The 22,128-nt window shown below is 41.2% G+C and overlaps 3 protein-coding genes across 3 annotated transcripts; 1 reads left to right on the plus strand and 2 right to left on the minus strand.

Annotated features, from left to right (window-relative positions):
- Nucleotides 1-1,872: 1,872 nt before the first annotated feature.
- Nucleotides 1,873-5,088, plus strand: LOC147308457 (zona pellucida sperm-binding protein 3-like). The gene is made up of 8 exons (XM_086272746.1): nucleotides 1,873-2,393; nucleotides 2,517-2,632; nucleotides 2,712-2,815; nucleotides 2,980-3,154; nucleotides 3,275-3,392; nucleotides 4,073-4,158; nucleotides 4,367-4,635; nucleotides 4,813-5,088. The coding sequence occupies exons 1-8, from the start codon at nucleotides 1,983-1,985 to the stop codon at nucleotides 4,908-4,910; spliced, it is 1,377 nt and encodes a 458-aa protein (XP_086128872.1). The 5' UTR covers nucleotides 1,873-1,982; the 3' UTR covers nucleotides 4,911-5,088.
- A 4,316-nt stretch (nucleotides 5,089-9,404) lies between these two features.
- On the minus strand, nucleotides 9,405-11,868 carry arl14 (ADP-ribosylation factor-like 14). Its single transcript, XM_086272649.1, has one exon. The coding sequence runs from the start codon at nucleotides 10,108-10,110 to the stop codon at nucleotides 9,508-9,510; it is 603 nt and encodes a 200-aa protein (XP_086128775.1). The 5' UTR covers nucleotides 10,111-11,868; the 3' UTR covers nucleotides 9,405-9,507.
- Nucleotides 11,869-14,654: 2,786 nt separating this feature from the next.
- On the minus strand, nucleotides 14,655-22,021 carry ppm1la (protein phosphatase, Mg2+/Mn2+ dependent, 1La). The gene is made up of 4 exons (XM_086272583.1): nucleotides 21,118-22,021; nucleotides 17,100-17,274; nucleotides 15,520-15,681; nucleotides 14,655-15,324 (listed from the first exon to the last, which is right to left on the minus strand). Exons 1-4 carry the CDS (start codon nucleotides 21,514-21,516, stop codon nucleotides 14,969-14,971), a joined length of 1,092 nt encoding a protein of 363 aa, XP_086128709.1. The 5' UTR covers nucleotides 21,517-22,021; the 3' UTR covers nucleotides 14,655-14,968.
- Between the last annotated feature and the right edge of the window lie 107 nt (nucleotides 22,022-22,128).

The raw sequence follows: 22,128 nt of genomic DNA on the forward strand, positions 1-22,128 counted from the left end.
GTGGAGAAAGAAGAACACTGCATTTCAGAAGAGGAAACGTCACTCATCTGTGAAGCTATATAGTAGTGACATCATGCTTTGGGCTCGTTTTTGTAGCTGTACTTTGATGAATAAATTTTAAATTATAGCAATAAAAAAGAAGGTGCGGGTCATGCAGCAAGACTGCAACCAAGTCTTCAGCTTGATCCAACTGAAATGTGGAATGAGCTGAAGTCAGCAGTTAACATGAAGAAATCAACAAGTGTCCTGAAAATGCATTGTATGGATTGAAATTGGTTAGAAGTACTCCAAGACAGTGTGCAGGACTGATCAAGAGCTGACTGACCAGGAAGTGTAAGGCTGCACTTACTGCTACACAAGGCTGTACACCAGACACTTCACATGTTGCCACTTAAATATATGTAATGTTCAATCTGTTTTTGTCTCTTTTATTTAATTTTGTTCCCTTTTTTTACTTTTAGGACTTTATTTTTGATGTTTTGTGTCATATTTATACAGAAAAGTCCACACAAAATTATTAACAATGAAATACCGAGATAAGCTTGTTTTATTTCTCATTATAATTGCAGGTTTTAGTCATATCCAGGCTGTGACGACATTCAGGATACAGCACTTCCATGTAACACGATATATACTGGGTGTTTCCTAAATGATGTCATAGATTATGCAGGGTTCTGGGTGTGTGCAGTAGCGCATTGATTTCTCACAATATCAACTACTGTATTCGTTATTTACAAAGGAAAAAAAATCCGAACATGCCACACTTTCAGTTTCGATATTGAATTTAGTGTAGGTTGCTTAGACATGCTTGTGCAACAGACAAACAGGATACTCTAAAAAACCATCGTCATCGTACTTGTGAGCGTGTAAAACGCTGTTGATGTTTTCTTGACTCGAACACAAACTTAATTGATTTAATCAGGTCAATGCCCTAAAGTGCCACCTGAAAGTTACACAGGTTAATTGTGGGAACGATGGTTTGAAAGCAGAGGTAAGGCGAACTGTTTATTCATAAAACCGAACTGAAAATGAAATATAACTTTGTTTCCGTCCGCATCCCTTCCCTGTTCGTTTGAATTGTCACAGCTGACATTTGTGGCTTATGAGGCTGAGAAAAGAGGTGCGACATTTTTGCCACAGAAACATGTGAGGTAGACAAAAAAAAAACATTTAAAAAGGGGAAAAAAGGATCACAATCAGGCACAGAAGATAGAATGAGATGGAGGTCCAAATACATGTGATAACATGATAGGAAAGAAAGCACCACACAAGCAGAAAATACCTTGTTAATTCATTTAATACTATGTAAATGTATGTAGTTTCATCAGTATAGACTTAAAAGTGTTTATGATGGGGCAACCTGAATGTAGACTAAGGGGGAAAACCCAGGTTAAAGAAGCCCCACCTGCTTCCCCTTCTAGTTTATAAATGTAATTTTTTTTTGTTTAGTTGGCAGGTTCAGTTGGAATTAAATCAGACTATTTTTATTTACTTTAGGTAGTTATTAAGTAATGTCATTTCACGAACATCCCAGTAGAGCTGACGTAATAAATTGGTACTAAAATCGTGAGGCTCAAGACAAACTTCAGTGCAAAAACAGTCACTTCTAAACAGAGGAATGAAGTCATCATTACATCATCCAATCCCTGTCGACAAACTGACTTTAAGCTGTTTTAGTGCCACCTGGTGGAAAATATATACAATAGCATTTATATTTTCTAAACGACCACACAATCGAAATGAATAAAATTATGCCGAAAACAAGGTTTTCACTTGTTGCACTTTAGTTAAACTTGTTGTTTAGCAAAAAATCACTTTTGTGTCGTCACGTTTCAAGTAACGGGCACGCATGCTCAGTGAAACGGTTATAATCAGTCAAACCAGGTGTGTTGGAGAGCAATCACTTACAGCGGTGGTGCTTTTTCTTTCAGAGGCTGTGTTGTCGGGGGACTTATCACTCCTTCCAAAAATCTGACTAAAGCATGGACTGTTACCTGCACGGCCTCGTTTCTTGGTGCTTTATCATTTTGTATTCCGTTTGCGCATTGGCACAAAGCAGCCGGTTAGTTCACAGCAACGAGTCAAGCGTGGCAAACTCCTTGAGCCAGGGTGGGACATATGGCCGCATCCAGCCTCAGTTTGGTGCGGTAAAACAGAAACCGAGCACGGAGCACCGGGAGCGCCCTCGTCCGGTCACGGTAAATTGCCAACCGGATGCCATGGAGGTCGTGGTGCAGGCTGACATGTTTGACACAGGTCTACAGGTGGACGGCGGACATCTGAGACTCGGCTCAGTTTCCGCGGGTGAGGAGAGAGTATGCGGAGCAGTCCCATCGGGAGAGGCGGAGTTCACCATCCGGGCCCAGCTGGTGGATTGTGGAACAAAGCTCTCAGTAAGCACTGCTAGTTCTCTGGAGCGTGGCTCAGTCACTGCTGTGTTCTGGTCAAAAGTTTCTCCTTTTACAAAACAAAATGAAGTGTGAGTTGCAGACTAAAATGTTAACATTTTCTTTCAGTCCACAAAAGAGAAGCTTATCTATGCCAATGTGCTCGTCTACTCACCTGAGCCCTCATCTGATGGTTTGCTTAGGCTGGGTGGAGCTGCTATTCCAGTTGAATGTCATTACAAAAAGTATGCCTATGCACATGAACAGAAGTTTGCAGTGTGCTGTGGCAATCTGTGTGTCTGTGTGAAATCTGTCTGTTTCCAGGAAGTATTCTGTAGGTGGCATTTCCCTGCAGCCCACCTGGGTTCCACTTGTTGCAACAGCTTCAGCAGAAGACCAGATAGACTTTCATCTGCTTCTCATGACCGGTATTACAAGGATGACAGCCATGAAACATTGTTCTGCTGTTGCTAAGAGTCATACTTAACGTCATCACACAAAGATTCATCTTTAAAATGCCATCACAGGTTTTAGGAATATTCATTAGAGGCTTACAAGTACTTTTATTTTTTTAATTGTTGCCATCTTGCAGATGATTGGACGTTTCAGAGGGGGTCTTATACATATTTCCTTGGTGACTCGGTTCATTTTGAAGTCTCTGCTGTTATTGGTAACCACATGCCCCTGCGAGTGTACATTGACCATTGTGTTGGCACAGCAACTCCTGATGCAGACGTAGCATTAAGATATGATTTTGTTGAGCATGGGTGAGTTCTACTACTAAAGCTTTAATTCTCAATAAAGAGGCCTATATTTCCATATAGTAAAACTCATATCATGTCATAGGCTTTCATTTTTAAATTGTCTTTATTTTTTTTACATAACAGATGTCTTACTGATGCTTACCTGACAAACTCCAGCTCGCGTTTTCTGCCAAGAACTGAGGAACACAAGCTCAGATTCCAGCTAGAAGCCTTCATTTTTTACCAATCACCCAGCAACCAGGTTGACAGTAAATAATGGCTTTCCACAGTACATATGTTCAATATGAGACCTGTGTGTTTTACTGTAATATACAGTTGGACCCATGATTTGTCAAATCAAACATGCTATTTTTGTAGTTTTGCTTCTTTACAACACCACAGTGGATTTTTAAATCAATGTGCCATTGAAAGCTTTCGACTCTAATTCAAGGGTTTCACCCAAATTTTTGCATTGTTGTTTAAGAATAACAATAATTTTATATGTAGTTGCACACTTGGCCAACAGGCAGTGCTCTCTCTTTGTTTTTATGAAAAATTGAGACATCATATCTGAAGCTGATTTAAATTGTTGAGTTTGTATTTGATCTTTTCACTAGAAGTTTAAATATAAGGGCCAAAGAAATGTCTGTGCATATGAAGGTAGCCATCATTGGGCCATGTCTTTGGACAGATGAAACAAAGAAACTATTCTTATCTTGTGCATATATGGGAGAAGGACAAAAATGGGTTCAGTCAAATGCTGCAAAACCGATCAGTGCTTCACAGTGGAAATGGGATAATGACCTAAAGCATACTGTAGAAGCTACTCAAGAGTTTCTCAGAGCAAAGAAGTGGGATGGCTGTTCTGCAGTGGTGTCCTTAGTGACTTAATCTCAACTGTCTTTGGCCAAATTATGTCCCTAACTCTTGTCTCATTCACAGGTTTATATAACCTGCCATGTAAAGGCTGTTCCAGCCACAATGACTGCCACCTCACAAAACCGGGCCTGCTCTTTAACTGAGAACAGGTACCAAAATCATGTCATTTTTATGTGCAGCAATGGTCAGTTGCCCATTTGTGCTACCATGTTATCAGAAAATAAGTCATGATGGACAAAATCAAAACGATGTCTCTAAAATCACTAAAATCTAAAAGTACAATATATTTAGTTTGTTATATCAGATTTCACAGATGGGTAATTTTATTTTACACATGTAAAATTTCACATTATCCAGGTGGCGTTCAGTCGACGGGAATGATGAGGCATGTAGGAGCTGTAATATTGCCCACCAGGTTGAAACTCAGTCCACCCAACCTCCTAAAACTACTATGAATGCCAAAGCAGGGCCCACCTTGTCTTCACTGGAAGGTTTAGTCCAGAACAGTCCCAAACATCATCCAGCAACTTATGTCCGTTTCCGTCCAAGATTACACCAGCGCAGGCACACAAAACATGAGCAATCCTCTGCTAAATTAATGAAGGGAGGAACAGACTATGTAGCACGTGAGTACAATCTTAAATCAGTGGGTTTCTGCTATTAAACACCTTTTCATTAAAATTGGATTGCTGTTGAACTTGTATTTCAGAGATTTAATAATTAAACCTTGAGTGGAGCTCAAAGAAACCTGAGTGAGACACTGTGATCTGTAATTTATTTTTATTTTTTCCCTGTTTTTACAGGGAGCCTCCAGCTGGGACCCTTAACTGTGCTGCCATTCAGTCACCTCATCACAAGTTTAGCAGACCCAAAAACAGTAGTTTCAAACAAGACCACCTGAGACTCGGGAGGCTTTGCTGGAGAGTGAGGGTTAAAATAAAGATTTCTCTGCTGACTTTACAAACATGTTGTGGATGCTGTACACAAACCCCATGAATGTAGCTCATCCTGTGCACTAGAACACAATCAGGCCCGTTACATTTTTTTCAAATAAAGTTTTGTCTCAACTTCTTCAGCCATTTAAGTGTGCTGCTTGCCGTCAGTTTCTTTAAATTATGTATTTTGTACCTCAAATAACTCTTTGCTATAGACAACAAACATGAACAAATCCACAACATCCTGTAATTTTCAGTCTGAACTTGATATGGAGCTAGCAAATAATTTAATTAGCATCGGGTTTTTAAGCACTCAAGCTCATTAGCCCCGAGCAACAGAAGTGGATGTCAAAATGATGCATTACTTGTGTACTTGAACGCAAACAATGCATCCTTTTGCCAGCTGTAAAGATTCATCTAACATGCCAACCATTATCAATTAAGAAGATATGCAGACATGCTATTAAAGAGCGCTTCCTTCCATTACTACCCTCAGCCTACTCATGTAACCACATTATTGTCACAATGAGGGGTATTTGATGCAATATAAAATCCTGGCTTTTCAGATATATCCAGTAACGCATTAGTCACAGCTCCCTGGAGAGATGGATTACTGAAACTGTTGCATCTTTGTCTTCTAACTTTTTATTCATAAAAGAGCAGCTTTACACTTTATCAGTAAATATGTTTAATAAACATTAGAAAGCAGAGGTGGGACCAAGTCATTGTTTTGCAAGTCTCAAGTAAGTCTCAAGTCTTTATCCTCAAGTCTCAAGTCAAGTCTCAAGTAAGTCTCAAGTCTTTATCCTCAAGTCTCAAGTCAAGTCTCAAGTAATGTCAGGCAAGTCAGAGTCGAGTCTCAAGTCACTGGTGTAAAAGTCCGAGTCAAGTCACAAGTCTGAAACTTTGAATTTCAAGTCCTTTCCAGTCTTTAAAAAAAAAAAACGAAAAAATAATGTTGCAGTTATGCTAAATGTAAATATTAGACCATGTAATTTTAAAATCTGTGTTTTTCTCAACACATGACAAAATAGTGAACTTAGAAAATATACACAAATTGTGAAATTGCACCTCTTTAAAATGCAGCTCAATTAAACCTAGCTCCAAGAATAATTTTCACCGACAGTTCTGAGATAAGCTGCATGTTATTCTTGGATGCGGTTGTAGGACCAGCTTTAAAATCGCATGACAAAAATATCATACACATTAAAAAAAAAACTGTATCACCAACGTAGCCTGGACAACATTTGCTAGTTAGATGAAGTCAGCTATCTCATCTTAGCATATTTATATGCATATTTATAATCATACGGTTCTTGGAGTGAGTGCATACACTCATGAAGTTTAGTAACTTCAGGTCACTGCAACAAGCCCAGGTACAGTTTACCGACGGATGGGTAGTAGTAGTAGTGGGTAGTAGTGGGATGGGTAGTAGTGGAAATAATTTCTGGTACCCATCACAGAAATGTAGCAGTGACAATAATACTGTATGCTGTAATCGTACTGGGCAATTAGTGATACAAAAAACCTGTTTTATCCTGTGAATAAAAGTATGTGTTTTTGTCAATGTACCATAATAACAGAAGCGAAACGCAATATTGTGTCAGGACAATTCACTGTTTATGCACAATAAACACAATAAATAAAGGAGCATAGCGCGACAATTTCTGTTCAGCGCCAGACTTGCTTGTAACCTATATCACCAATTATGTTAAGAAAAATGACGCATTAACTACAACAGCAGACTGACCTTCGTGTAAATGCTTGGAGCAGACTAACCTGTGAGCTGGAGGGTTCTGGGACGTTATATTTGATCATTGAATGGCTGCAATCCAGGCCATCCGTCACGTCTTTGTTACTTCGGAAACATGGCTGAACAATTTCTCTTCAACAACGTAATCCGATAACAACCGATCTCTTTACCCGTCGGCTTCCCGTGGCTGTCATGTGACCGGCTATTGCAGTTAATAATACAACAGCTTCTTGACATTTTTGTGTTTCTTTATATCGCTGTATAACTGATTTTAATTGAAAGCCTGCGTGCGCTAGTACCGCTTGCCACGAGTTCCCAGAATCCTTTGCGGTTCTACCCGTGAATGACGTCACATTTTCAATCTCTATATAATATGCATGTTAAATTTTATATTTGGGGTAAAATATCAAGTCTTTTCAAGTAAACCGGTTCAAGTCCAATTCAAGTCCCAAGTCATTGGTGTAAAAGTCCAAGTCAAGTCACAAGTCTTAGAACATTTTTTCAAGTCAAGTCTAAAGTCATAAAATTAATGACTCGAGTCTGACTCGAGTCCAAGTCATGTGACTCGAGTCCACACCTCTGTTAGAAAGTGTCACTTCTGTGCTTTTGTGTAGCAGCCTTTTAGGGTTTTAGCAAACACCTTCCAAGAGCAGCACTTCCCTAGTAGCACTTATTTCATCATGTACGGATCATCTTAAATGGACGTCCGCTGCACATTGCGGCCTTTTAAGGGGGTGGCCTGGCTTGACCCCTTGATGTACACAAAGTGGTATTAATATTGCAAATGGAATTTTTTTTTTTTTGCTCGTGCCAAGTGGAGCATTTATGCTCTTTGGATTTTGTGGTGTCAGCATCTCGGACAGCGCCCCTTGTTGTTGTCCTCGGTGGGCGTGATGAGCGCTGTCCGCGGTGCTGAAACAGTCTGCACGGGCCACTTTGTTTTCAGCGTCCCCTCCCATCTCCGTGATTAATTGCCATTCTTCAGCCTTTCTGACACGACTTGTCGATTTCCCGGGCGCCTGTTTACTTGCATATCAGATGAACAAGCCACTATATGTATGCTGTTTACGAGTTGCTGTACCAATAAACCTGCTAAGTGCATAACAAATCAGGAGCGCACTGAAGTAGCACTTAGGAGTTCAGTGCCACTGCTTTATTAGCATATTCATGCGTTGCAGGGGTTACAGATGCAGTCCAGATCTCTGCCTGATCGTTTTCAGTCGGGGAATGCTTACAGTTTATCGTCTGCCGATTGGTACTGTTAATACGTAGACTTAAGATTGTTGATTACCCACCCTGGTCCGTCGTTTTATCCATGCTCTGGGGATGCGGTGAGTGGATAATGCTCTGCGTCAGTGTTTCAGTCCGGGCATTTGCGTCGTCTCGCCTGCATCCTGTTTCAGGGCTTTAGCTGTTGTCTCTCACTGGGTTGTTTTATCCCGTTGAACACATCGGCGATGTTTTCCCTCAGAAACCAACTGCTGGCGTTGTTCACTACTTGCCTTTTTGTTCACACGGTTGTTGATTGCAGCCGGAGATGCGGAGACGTCCTTTGCAGAAATGATCAGATATGCTGCACGCAGGGAAACAACACTTCTGTTGTCACCTGTTGCCCGGAGTTGGTGAACTATACGTACTACAGCATCGCCATGGTCACCCGAAAACTTTCTGGAATACTTATTCTGCTGCTTCTCTTCGCGTTGGGATACTTTGTCCAGAGGGTGCTGTGTTCAAGATCAAGGCAGGACATCCCACCTCAAAATGGACAGCCAGCGGCCACCACATCGCAAGAAATGCTTATGGAGAGCTGTACACCGGACAGCTCGGCGGATCCAGCTGCCGCTGCGCATTTGCCAACATACGATGAATGCAAACATCTGCCGACATATGAGGAGACGGTTCGGGACGGAAAGAGATCGACGACCGGAATCCTGTGACGGACAAGCTACAAGGCGCGAACACGTAGCACTATAGATTCAAGTATTCGATATTCGAGATATTTGTCACTATAGTGCGCATTTTTGGAGAAGAACGCACAAAATATCGCCAGGTGAATTTCCATACAACATGAACTGTATGCCTCTGGAAAATGTTTTCATCCAATTCCTCCATTTCTTCCAAAAAAAAAGTGTGTCCAAGTGAGTGTTCAGGTCTAGCTTAATTTTCTGCTAAATACTCTCAGCACTGAGGCTCGATTTATTATCATATCGCATCTAATGCTTCATAGATTCGATGTGATATGATATAACAAAGATAAAGAAAACAAAAAACAAGTATCTGCTCTTTAATCAGCCAGACTCTAATACAGCCTATGAATACAGTCAGCATTTACCACATTTAGATTGTTTTTGCAGACTAGCCATTTAGAAAGCGAAAAGCTAATCAGTGGATTATCAGCATCTATCATTTCTTACATAAGTGAAGTGAAACACTAGCCAAAGGATACTGTTTACAGCCGAGAGTCAGCGCAACGCAACTAAATCATCCAAACCTATTTGCACTTGTCTTTGTTGCGCTTTTCCCCTGGGTTGACGATGCTGTCAGTGAGATACACGACTGTGAGATAACAGAATTGCGTTTAATAATTAAAAGGAGATACGGATATGCAGTTTCTAAACGCACACTTAATAAACAGCTTACCTGTTTATATGATTAGTGCATGTCTCCGTGGGCGTAAGAATCATAGAAATGTAACCAAAACATGGCATTTCTTTAAATACGATTTATTGTTGATATAAAGGAATTAAAGCAGAAGGTAGTGTCAGAGCTCATTCGTCATATTGTCAAATAACATTGCTTATAAATAAATGTTAATGTTTGGTGTTTGTTCTGAGGTAGTGCACTGTATCCTTGATATTGTCTTTCACTGCACCGGGCTCTGACGGAAGTTTGACCACTTGGACCACTCGTTTAAAGGCCTCCTCAACTCCAAATCCCGTCGACGCAGAGCATGGCTGAACGAAACAATCCCGCTCCTGGCAGATCTTTCTCATATTGAATCTGTCCTTCATTTCAGTGACATTCAGCGCGCCGTCGACGTCCTGTTTGTTGGCGAGAAGAATCAGCGGACGGCCCCGGAGCTCATCATTTCTCAGAGTTCTTTCCAGCTCCCTTTGCGCCTCGTTCAGGCGCTCCTGGTCGGCACTGTCCACAACGAACACGATAGCTCCAGCGTTCTGGTAGAAATTCGGCCAGTGGTCGCGCATGTTCCCTTGACCGCCGACATCCCAGATGGTTATAGCTATTTTTCTCCTGTTCTTTCTGGCCTCGAGCATTTCCACGTTGAAGCCGATGGTAGGGACGGTGCTGACACTAGTGTTGTGCTTCAGTTTGTAGAGGAGAGTCGATTTTCCAGCGTTGTCCAGACCCAGAAGAAGAACTTGCACTTGAGGTTTGGAAACCCATAATCCCATGGTGAAGTGCAGATACAAAGGCTGTTAACTGACGCGGGACAGTCACATCCTCCGCACTGTGCCCGTCTGACGCGGTGTTTGCTTAGTGCGTTTACCGAGGTTTAATGGATAAGCCATTAGTTCCCTGCTAAGGCACTGTGTTCCGATAAGGCGTCACACCAGAGGGCAAAGTTTCCCGTTCCCCAGTTACACTTTTATTGGTCATGTATTCCATCACTTTATGTTTGTTATCCGAAGATATCAGGCTGACTAATGTGCATTCGTAAAAGTGTCAAAAGCGCACTGAGAACAAAACCGGGTACTCAAACACTTAAATATTAAAAACTAAATAATAGCCAATTGCACCAAACCAGTTAAAGTTAAAAAGGACCGTAGTGGAAGGTGCCTTAGTGACTGGGATGCCTCAAACTGTTACAACATTTCGAAATTTGAATGACATGTCCAATCACGGAATTAAATAAGTGATACGTAAATTAATAAATAAATAAATAAAACGTCGAAGCTCTTCCTGTTTGCATACACACAGTTCTTGTATTCGAACAAATTTCTACACGGGCTTGTCAGCCATGTTAAATGTGAGATGGATGTTTCAACGCTGACATGCACATTAAAAAAATCAACTCAGATTCCAGTGCTTCTAGAAAACCAGAAGCAGCCAAACATCATAAACTTGAGGTCACGTCACGCACAACTTGCTTTTACCCCTTGTGGACATTCCGTCCTAAATCAAGGTCACTCCATCACATCCAAAATGCCATCGTTATTTTAAAATATTGTATTTTAATACTTGTGTATGTTGTATAGCACATACACGCGTAATTATAAACAGAAATAAAAGTCAAATAATTTTTAAAAAAGGAAAGTGGACAAAATCAATAATGGTTGGTCAGCCATTGGTAGGGTGCAGGTTTCACCATGACACCATCGACCAAAGCATTACAGCCAGGCCCCTTCCCTTTGTTTACTCTGCTTCACATCATTCAGAATAATAGAGCACCCAAAGACATAGACTCGGTGGCTAATCACCTCCCCTCACCATCCCCCTCTCAGTCTAACACTGAACATGTAAACAGAATAAAGAAACATCCGTTCATCTCAATGATCCGTCCAGCCAAATCCTCGGTAAGGAGAAGGTCGATTGAATCCACCTCACTGCATTGCGGGCGGGCACAGTGGAGGCTCACCTCACAGCAGGAAGATAAATCAACAACGTCTGCTACTCTGTAAGATGCTCAACTGATTCCACTGATTAAATCATTTGTATTTCAGTTTTTTGTATCAAGATCTGGACCATTTCTCCTCCGGCTTCACCCACACCCCGCCGGTTGGGTTATCCATCACGTACACCAGTCCTCCGGTGTCACGGCGACGCAGGGGCCAAGAGTCGAGTTCTGATTTCTGCCTTGTCCGGGGGGAAGAGTGAAGACAGGCCGACTGATTGGTCACCCTCTCCTGAAAGCGGACAACTGAGCCTGGGGTAGAGCATGTGTCCGCTTTCTGGCACATGTCCGCTGCGCCATCGCTCTGAAAAATCGCACGGGCTTCAATGGAAGATTTGGAGCCATGCTGTCCCATGTTGTTTGGAACTTCGAGAAGATTCCTAAAAACGATCTAAGGGGTTTTTTTTAAGCCAGAAGTGGTGTATTTCTGCTTGTTAGTGAATCTCACGTGTCTTCCACGCGCACTGATCTCTCGTATAGCATGCCAAATTTAAATAAACAGCGGCAAAGCGTTCCCGTAAAGCCGATGAGTGACGCTGTTGATTTTTATAGTTATTAGACCACACTGGTCTTAGGAATTTGGATGAAGTCGTGTGGAGGCTATTCTGAGTTTGGCCACCTGGTGCAGAGTGTCACTGAACTTGACATCGCTGAGCTTCAAGGCTGAAGACTGCGGTGTTGAGTTACCTTGCAGACGGCAGCTCTGAGAGTGAGAGAGCTATTTGTGGTCTGGGAGAAGCATCCCAGAAACGCTCGGGTCACGTGTTTTCCCTCAATCTTAGTGTGACCTCACCCTCCTAGCCTTTGTGACTGTTGTTAGCTAGATTCTTTAAAAGAAATGTCTTGAGGTAAACATATGAGAAGCTGTTTGCATCTCCCCAAAATCTATATTTGCAACGGAAGGCACTTAAGACTGGAGTGCTCCAGTGGAGCTCTCCAACAGACCTGGCAGCAGGTGATGTGCATTGCATTTAATATATGATAAAATGTGGAAAGAATAAACACATCCAAATTGATCATACCTGTCATGAGATGATGGAGATGAAAACGGTTGATATATTTCAGAGGAAAGAGTTTAATGCTTACAACTTTCTCACGTTAAAATCACGGGTATTTGTTTTATTGTAAACTTCTGCTCATGTACAGAAGGACAAAACTGAAAATACATCATACTGGTTTGGCAATCTGCCTGAGACATCCAAAAAACATAACAATAAATAAGGCATTGGGTAAACTGTTAAAATAAAAGAAAGAAAACAAAAGGAACAAAACTCCCCTCTCTCGACTGATGAAGTCATGATACACAGTGGTAAAAGGTGAATTTAAAACAGCAGTAAATCAAGCACGGTTTACGGTAACTTTCCTTGACAGACTGCGTCATTGACACCAGTTGTATTGCTTCGGGAGCATATCGTATTTCTAATCACAAGCATTCTGGCTGCAGCTGTACAGTTCGTGATGCGACATCGTTTAGTCTTTCAGTCTTTCGTGGTCGAGGTGTGTCCGTTGCACCTCCTCGCTTCGTGTGCTTCGCAGGTCGAAGACAGCCACCAGTGTCCGTTGCTACACGCCGTTAGGTCATTCGTTCGTGAACATGGTTAAGCTGAAGCACATGCCCTGATACAGACAGTGTAAGTCCACTTGAATGGAACAGTTTGCGTTTCCTCCGTAGCCTCGCAAACAGGTGAGTGTCGGGCTCGACGTAGAGTGAAACCCGCTTGCGTTGCTGAGGGTAAACAGTGTTTACGTTTGCTGATATGTAAGAATTTACCATTCCAAAAAATAAACATCTGAAAAGTGCATTTTTTTTAGAACCACATGTATTTCTGTGGAAGTTACATGTATAAGCCACAACATTTAAACCACTGACAAGTGGAGCAAGTAACCTTGATGACATCTCACCCACTTAAACACTGCTGCAGACCAAGAATGGCCTCTCCCAGCAAGGCAACGCACTTTCAACCACTATATAAAACTGCCTACGAATAACTCCAGGGACCCCAAAATCGAGAGCCAACTGGGCATCAGATTAGAGCCACCACCGTGAAACCCACATGAGCCAAAGCATCCAGTGCCAACATCCCTGTCCCACACACCAACCTCTCAGAATTCCAGTGAATACACTCTGATGGATCAGAGGTGTTTGGCAAGGAGGATCCACACAATATTTGATAGGTGGTTATAAGATTGTGGCTCATGTGGTGTATGTGTGTGTTGTAGTTAAAGTCACATTCCACACACAAATTTCACTTTTGAGTATCACACACCTTCTACAGACTTGATAAATTTCTTTCAAAATGTTACGTTTCAGCCTTTATAGTCACTCGGTTAGGGTAATGTTGATTAAGGATTCTTCAGAGGTGAAGAAAATAACACCAGGTTTCCCAGGTGTGGATTGAAACAAGCCCCAGACTAAAAGAAAAATTAAATGAAGATCAACAGTGATTAAAGTTTATGGTTTAGGATCAGGCTTAATCCATGTCTGGGAATGAGATGTAAATGTTCAAATAGCTGAAGAAACATCTGAGTCCACGCTATTGGAGATCTTGAAGGATAAGAACCAGAACGGATTTTTTGTTGTTGTCAATTTTAATGCAATGAAACAACTGACCCTCAACATTAAAACACATTTTGAAAAAAATATGGACATTCAGATCATCTTTATGCCTATTCTAAGTTGATTAAATTGATGTGCAATATTAAAAAAAGGCTTATTTAGCATTTATTTGGTCAATGAATTATCAGATACTCCAAAATTGACTTCAGGCATCACTTTAAAAAAAGATATTTCATTTAAAGATGTTTAAAATGTGTGTCACCTAAAACGAAAATTTTCAGCTCAATAAGCCACGAGCCCTTGTCACTGCTTACCTTCTACCCCCTTCTCTTTATGTGACTGCTTAGTTTTAAAATCTGCTGTACTGAGCATGAATTTTAAATAAATGCAAAAACAATAAATCTCCCAAAGCTTTTACCGTCACTCCTCAAGCCACAAAATAGGTGCTTAATACTCAAAAGTCATGTGTGTGTATTGTCATCAGAAATTAAGTAGAGGTATGGATCCACTGGAGTCTTCTTACATTTGAGAAATTATTATTCCTGTTGGAAAGTCTAACAAATGCATACAATCAGAGAATCATCAAAATGCAGCAAGCCGGGTGGTGTTTTTGCAGATGGACAGTAATTGTTGTGCAGGCACTGGTTGAAGCCTTCTCTGAAGAAGCCTCCAGTGGACCTGTACCATTCGTGTGCGTGTGCATGTACAGTAAACAGCAGTGATGTCATCACAGTCTAATGTGTGCTGGTTAAAAGACCCCACCCCCCTCCCCTGTGTCTGGTAGTCTTGGTACTGTACTTCAATATTTTAATCAATTCCTCATCCGTTTAGCAGATGGCTGTGAACTGTATTGAATTTAAATGCCCCTTTTCTCCATCAGGTCAAATTAAATTGAGCTTCATTTTCTCATATCATTGCATGTGTGTGTGTACATTTCTCTGTATGTGTGTGCATTAGTTAAAAGCCCAGTCGAAATCTATACTTCTCCCAGTCCTTCCGTGATGATGTACTTACTGATACATCCAGAAGATGGGAGGAAAAATATACTGATCATGACGCAAGCTTTAAACTCGACCCTCACTTACTCCCCTGCCTTGCTGTTCCCCCCTGCTCCACTTTTAAACTTCACTACCATGACGGTGATGTTATCAGGGCAGCCACGATAGAAAGACTGTAGGACGATGCTCTTGGCACCAAAGTGAGGCTCGTCCAGGCGCTCGCGGACAAAGCGCACTGCCTCCTCGTTACTGAAGGCATCCCACAGGCCATCAGAGGCCAGGATCATGAACTCTGGCTGCAGTTTGTCCAGGTCAAAGGTCATTATGTCGGGGTCGGGAATGACTACGTTAAGGTTCTTCAGTGGGTAATCCCCGAGGGAGCGGGACATAGCGAGGATTCCCTGGACTCTCCACGATCCATTAAAACTGATGAAGCCTCCTAAAAGTAAAAAGAGTAAAAATTCAAATTTAAAGTTTAAGAAATAAGTTTAATCACAACCTATTTCTAACACTGCATTAAATTTAACTCAGTGATTTCCCAGAACAGACCAACAGATGGCGACAAAGGACCCCACAGCAACAGCAGGTACACAATGCCTAAGCTTTACATTACACTCTTATACTCATTATTTACCTGCCCTCTTGATTCTCTTGCGCTCTTTAAGCTGATACGGCTTGTGGTCATGTGATAGGGCGACAGCATTCCCATCTTTGTCACACAACACACCACGCGAGTCTCCAACGTTGGCCACTGTGAGCTCTCTATCTGACAGCAGCGCCATCAGACATGTCGTTCCTGTGTGGGAAATTCAAAGAGAAGACAAAAACAAAAATCCAAACACTAATCATTAGTGATTTTTGTACTGTAACCAGCTACAAGTTAAAAAAAAAAACCTTAGAATTGTTACAGGCACATCTTTGTGATCTTATATTATCCTTTAACTTTTTTATTTTAATCACACCACAAAATATAACAAATCATTTTTATGCCAGATTAACAGTAATACTTAAAACTAGATTTTGTTTTGTTTATGCTGGCTTTTGAGAACGTAACTCATGACTTCAGATAGCTCCAAATATTTGATTAGGCAAATTTTTTTATTCCAGCTGCCCCTACTGATGCAAAACTCAAGGGATTTGTTTTGCTGCTTCGCAAACCTGTGCACCACTACACTACAGCAATGCACACAGTCGATATGTTTCAAGTATGGGGTGTTTTTTGTTGTTGTTTTTAAGATTTATTTTTTGTATTTTCCCTATATTGTACAATGTAGAGGGTGGACAGAAAAGCAGGAAGAGGATGGGGGGATGACTTGCAGCAAATGCCACTCATCCCAGTGAGCTATAGCAGCACCTTTCCTGTAATGAATTTATTTTCACACTACCACAGAGGGCTTTCAGAGGATAAAACTTAAATTACACCTTAAAGAATATGCTCGATGACATGTATGAATGTGAGCTTTAAAATAAATAAATAAAACATAAATAAAACAGAGTTTTCCATAATAAAGTTGCTAACCTGTGAGTCAATACTAGATCAAGCTCAATTATTAAAATTAATTTTATAGAGACACCATTGTGCCAGTGGCCAGTCATTAACTGTATCTTCACTATCCTGAGGAGATGATGTGGCAGACTGTCACCAAAAAAAACAAAACATCAATGATGAAAAATAATAGTAGGTCAAAAATATGAGGAAACTGTTTCAAATGCCACCAACCGATCAATCTGAACTGTTTCTCTGAAACATCAGCGTAAATCTGGATCAGCATAGTGTTACACAACCATCTCACTCTTCTAATTCAGCCAGCGTTTCGAGTGGGCTGTAGAAGGACTCGGTCAGAGACGTAAATGTCAGGTGGGAGTACGGAGATGAGAGGGTATAAGACAGGAAATTGTGAGGATTTTCTTTCATAGGTGAGGTTCTGCAATGCAACCGAGTCCCTTAAGAGGAGAGAGCGTGAAAATGAGAGTACTCGAAAGCATCGTTCTTAACATGCCAACTTTCACGCAAACAGCCAGCTTTATTTTAAAGTGCACTAAAGGAATACTCTTGACACTTCTTGGCAAAAGTGCTTGCACAGTGTGTTTACAAGACATGTGAGACGTGCTTCCTCTATTTGTCTCATGTGGCAATTTTAGTTTCACACACTGACCACATATCTTTTTTTCCCCATTTCCTTCCACCCTCCTCCTCCTCCTCCTCCTTCTGACCTGCTTCATCGTGGTTTGCAGAGAGCTTGTCCAGCATGTCACGATCCACAGCCAGGATGCGCTGCTCGAGAATGCTGGCGTACGAGAGAGCGCTCTCTCTTTTCTCTCTCTCAAAGGCCTGCAGCTGCTGCTTCAGGGACTCGGGCAGGTGGGCCTTCACATAGTCAGCTGCAGCCTAAGACGTCAGAAGGGGAAGAAGGGAGGCACAGAGAGGATTAGACACAGGACAGTGCCTGTGATCATAACAAATAAGTAGAAAGAAATAGCAAACAGATGTTTCCTTAAACTGGTGCTGCCCAAAACAGAGCCAAAAATAAACAAATACTGAAAAGTGGTCAGCAGTCAAACTCTTTTTATTTAATGCCTGCTAGATTTGTATATTGGATATGCTGTTTATAAATGTAATGTTGATTTCTGGTGACTTTTCATATAACTTTTGGTGCCGTAATATATGGATAGATTTCATCGTGTTGAATAAATACAATGTTCCCCAGCTTTGAAAGACAGAATAAATAAGGTTATGATTCAGATTATTTTTTATGTCTCGCCAGGCAACACAACTTTAATTTAGAGGAGTGCTTTAACACCAGGTGTTCAGAGCTGAATTATTGAGCAACCTCCTCCTCTTCCAGCCCACTCCTCCACCTCCTCCCTTCACATATCTGCTTCCACCCTCGTTTTCTCCGCCAAGATTTCCATTATGCTAATGCTGTCAAATCAAATCTAAAAACGGGAGCATTTTACACCATCTTGATGTCCCTGCATTCATATTTCAGATTCACAGCTCCTACGAAACGAGGACACTTTGTGCCCTTCAGTCCACGCGCTTTCATTTTGCTCCCTTCTGACGTGATGCAGTAATAAAAAATAATACTCGGGTTTATCAGGTTTATCCATGAGCGCAGTTGACATTTGAACCGTGATATTGCTCAAAATATTTACCATGAAGTATATGGAATGTCTAATTATGTCTAATTATCAGGAGGGACAAATCAAGTCCCTGTCTGCTTCCTGTGCTCAATGATCTATTTAATGGAGGAGAAGCACTGAGGGAGGCTGGATCAGGGAAAGAGCTTCAAGTGTAAATTTCCATTTGCAGTAAATAGCAGGAAATGCCAGACTGAGTGCAGTTACAAACCTCACGAAGGGCTCCAATATTTTACAGCCTTTACATTTAATCAGCTAATGTAAAATATCATCTAAGCCCCATTTAAAGTGAAAATACAGATTATGGATCTTGATTTCTTATTAACTGTGCTGTTTTATTAAATTCTACTTCTTCCCAGAGCCAGCATGCAGGATTGAATTTTAGTTTGTACAGCAAAGTAACGTGAAAGCCCGTTTAAGGTGTAAACTAGTCAAAGCAAATAGTCTCTTCCCCTGTAAGGCAAGTTAAAAATTAAGCAGCAGCTTGTGCTGACTTTTATATTTCAAGGCCACAATTTGTGCCTTGATAGAAAATAAAAACTGCAGAGAAAAAACACAGAATGTTTGAGGAATGTAGCGCATATTTTCAGAGCCAGGACACCCTGCACTCAGAGACGGCCTGTTCTATCTGCCCATATTTGGCTTGGCAGTATGGCTTCTTTCAATATTGGTGATGTGTGAGGGTTTGTGTGTGCTTCCAAATGCACGAAAGTGCAAAAAAAAAAAAAGATCAGCAGCAAACAAATGTCACTTCCTACAGTTTGTGCCTGCATATCATTAGCATTGAGGGTCCCACGTAGTTTGTTTTTACCAGAGCCTAGTTTTTATACTGGGAATTGTGGTTACTGTGTTTGCATGTTACAGCATGTGTTCTGTGCACTGATGCTAATGACCCTAAAGCAGCTGAGGTCGATGTCAAAGCAACCCAATACAAGTCCAAAGCCTTTGTGACTACTGATAAAAAGAAGGGGGGCAAACCTGAGTAAAACACATATAAACAAACCAGACAGAGCAACACAAATCTGACTTGTGAACTACAGAAAATAAAGGGAGCAAAGAAAAACAGTAGACACTGAGTGTGAAAAGGAGAAAGAGGGTGCAAGATCGGGAATTAGAGGAAAGAAAAATATTTGTTTACACAGTGGAAAGAGACAGAAAGGCTAAACACAGTCTGTTTGTTTACCTCCCTGTGACTGAACACATCCGGACGCCAACAGTTACAGCATTTCTGGGAGCTAACAAACTAATGCCTGTTTCCTTAAGACAGAAAATTAATTGCCTGTGTCTAATGAATCCCTTAAGATGTGCTTAAAAGAGAGGATAGACTGGATGTAATCACTAACTCTTCTGATTTACTGTTTCAGACAGTTTTAAGCAAAAATCCCAGTTTCACTGTTTCAAGTCAAATGTGAACTACAGTTTGTTTTCTTGGCCTGTTAATGATACTAAACTGGATATTTAAAAGCTCTGAAGCGAAATAAGTTAGATTAAGAAATGAAAAAACATTTTCACAACTCCTTAATTTTCAAAATAAAAATAAAAACTGATATATTTATTAAGAAAACAGTAACACTTTATAATACGTCTTAGCCCATATTTCCTCAGATTTAATGTGGAATTTGAATGAAATTTGTTCTGAAATTAGGGTGCAATTTTATTAGGTACACCAGAATAAAGGGCTAAAACTCAAGTTTTGCTTTATACGTATGCAATTTAAACTTTTTGATATGTTTTATGGTGACCCCAATGAAAGCAAGAAGCTGAAACATGAACATTAAAGCTGTTCTTAACACTACAAGTGCTGCTCGAGCTTATTTCTCATAGGGCAAGGTTAAATACTCCATAATAGGACCCAAGACCATAAAAAAGGTGCAGTTACAACATTAGACAGGAGGTTAAACCACTCTTTAACACAGCCCACACACCTTAAAGTAGAATCTATTTATTATTATTCAAGATGGGGAGTTTAAGGTACTCCACAATACAACTGCCACCTCTAAAAGTAAATTATACTTATGATGTCAGAAAGGGGTTTAGGCCACTCTACAATACAGCCCATGGCCCTAAAGGTGGGGCATATTTACATTGTAAAACTGTAAGATTAAGCTACTTCATAAAATGGCCCACAAGTACATGTAAAGTACTTCAACTTACTCACTAACCTAAAAGTACTTACAGTAGAATTGCTACCCTTTTAATCACATGTAGGTTTCTTATAAGTATTTGCAGGTAAATAAAAATTCACCCAAATTTCATCCAGTTTCAAAAATAAATGTAAAGTTTCAAGTTAAATCTGGAGGAATTACAAGCCAAGTCATGGACTGTATCATAAAGTGCAACAGATAATACATATGTGGAAAATATTCCAAATTAGAAATAAGATTTATGACTCAGGCTCGTTCCTATTTGCTCTACGGGAACAGCAGACCATTTTTATTGAGCATATACTGCATTTAGGGACAAAACTTCCTTTTTTCCATACTTTTATAGCTGCATGGCACTCTTATTCTTAGACGTTATCACTGAGTGAAATATGCAACAATATGTCCTGTACTGGGAGCTCTGACAGTGGTGATGGTGTGACAGATGGCGCAGGACATTTGCTCTTCAGGCAATCCTGAGAAACAACTGACCCTTGATAACACGGGGACTGGAGCACACACACACGCACATACACACACATACTACAAACCATTGTTCTTACACACACACACACACACACACACACACACACACACACACAAACACACAAAGCCCTTTGTGATGAAATCCAAGTCACCTTCCTGATTGGCAGTGGTGGAGGTGTTCAAACAAGGGAATACAATGCCGGAGTGGGGAGGGGGAGCTCTCTACCACCCTTGTGGAAAGTTTGTAACCTTAACTTTTGTTATTTCAAACCCTGATTGGTAGCAAATTAACCCACTCAACAAGGCTAAATTAAGAATTTATTTTAATATATATAAATGTAGCAGCATTAAATAAAACTGCACTCTAAGATACATCACGTTCTCTTTACCTGCCAAATTCACTGTGCTGCTAAAAAATAAAATAAAATAAAAGGGGCCCTCGTAACCTCTTGCTTCCAGCTTACCTCGCCACCATGACCATCAAATATCCCGAATATGGACGGGTGGCTCTTGTTGGTGATGTCGGTGAGCACCTCGAAGCGATCCTCCATGTGGTCTCTCCTCCCTTGTATGGAGTACACGGCTACGTTGTTATTCTTGAACTCCCAGGTTTTGGAGAACTCTGCATCCAGGACACTGAGGCCTCCCAGCCGGTCATTCTGCATCATCTCCGCCACTTTCCCCTTCACCATCTTCACCGCATCCCGGCTGGACTTGACGATGGTTTTGACTTCGTCCGTGTGGAAGAAATAACTCCACAGCGCCAGGCTTATGCATAACAGAAACAATGTCTCCGGCCTGAGGAGAAAATAACGCATGATCCGACCCAAAAGAGACAAGAGCGTCATTGTGTCTCCTATCATCACACGCAACCAAACTGCGGTCTGTCTCTCCCCCCGTCTGCACAATTCACTCCATCCGCTCAGCGGAACTATGAAGAAATCGATTAACTACCACTGTGTCAGAAAAAGACAAGATTTAAGCATTTGTTCGGAGCTCGGTCTGCCTGCTCCGAGCGCATTTACGCACTGTGCACAGCTTGGCTGCCAGACACCCGGCGGAAAACAGAGGACAAAAGAGAGGAGGCCACCCTCATTGGTTCAACACAACGTCTTGGTCCTATCCCCGGCTCTCTAAACAGCTGCAAGAGGATTCTCCGAGTTCAGCCGATCTCCCACAACCCATTGTAAAACGACGGATTTTCTGGGTTAGACCCACCACGCTGACAGACATAGGAGTCACCAGGGGGACGAAGTGACTGCAATATGTCCTTCTTTTTCACCGCTGACCCCGTTCCTACTGTCAGATATGTGCCGATTCAGTCTCCGCATCAACAACACATTTCACATACACACGCACACACACATACACCTTCCTACTTAAGAACTGTCAAACCACCAACAGGGAGCGCGAACAATATCGGAAATCCGAATGTGTGTTTAACGAAGCAAAATAGTAGAAGAGGCAGGAGCTGC

This window comes from Aulonocara sp. 'chitande type north' Nkhata Bay, linkage group LG18 (assembly GCF_057382095.1).
Source record: "Aulonocara sp. 'chitande type north' Nkhata Bay isolate Kocher_YH1m ecotype deep benthic linkage group LG18, A_spYH_male_GT1.1, whole genome shotgun sequence".
Classification (NCBI taxonomy): Eukaryota; Metazoa; Chordata; class Actinopteri; order Cichliformes; family Cichlidae; genus Aulonocara; species Aulonocara sp. 'chitande type north' Nkhata Bay.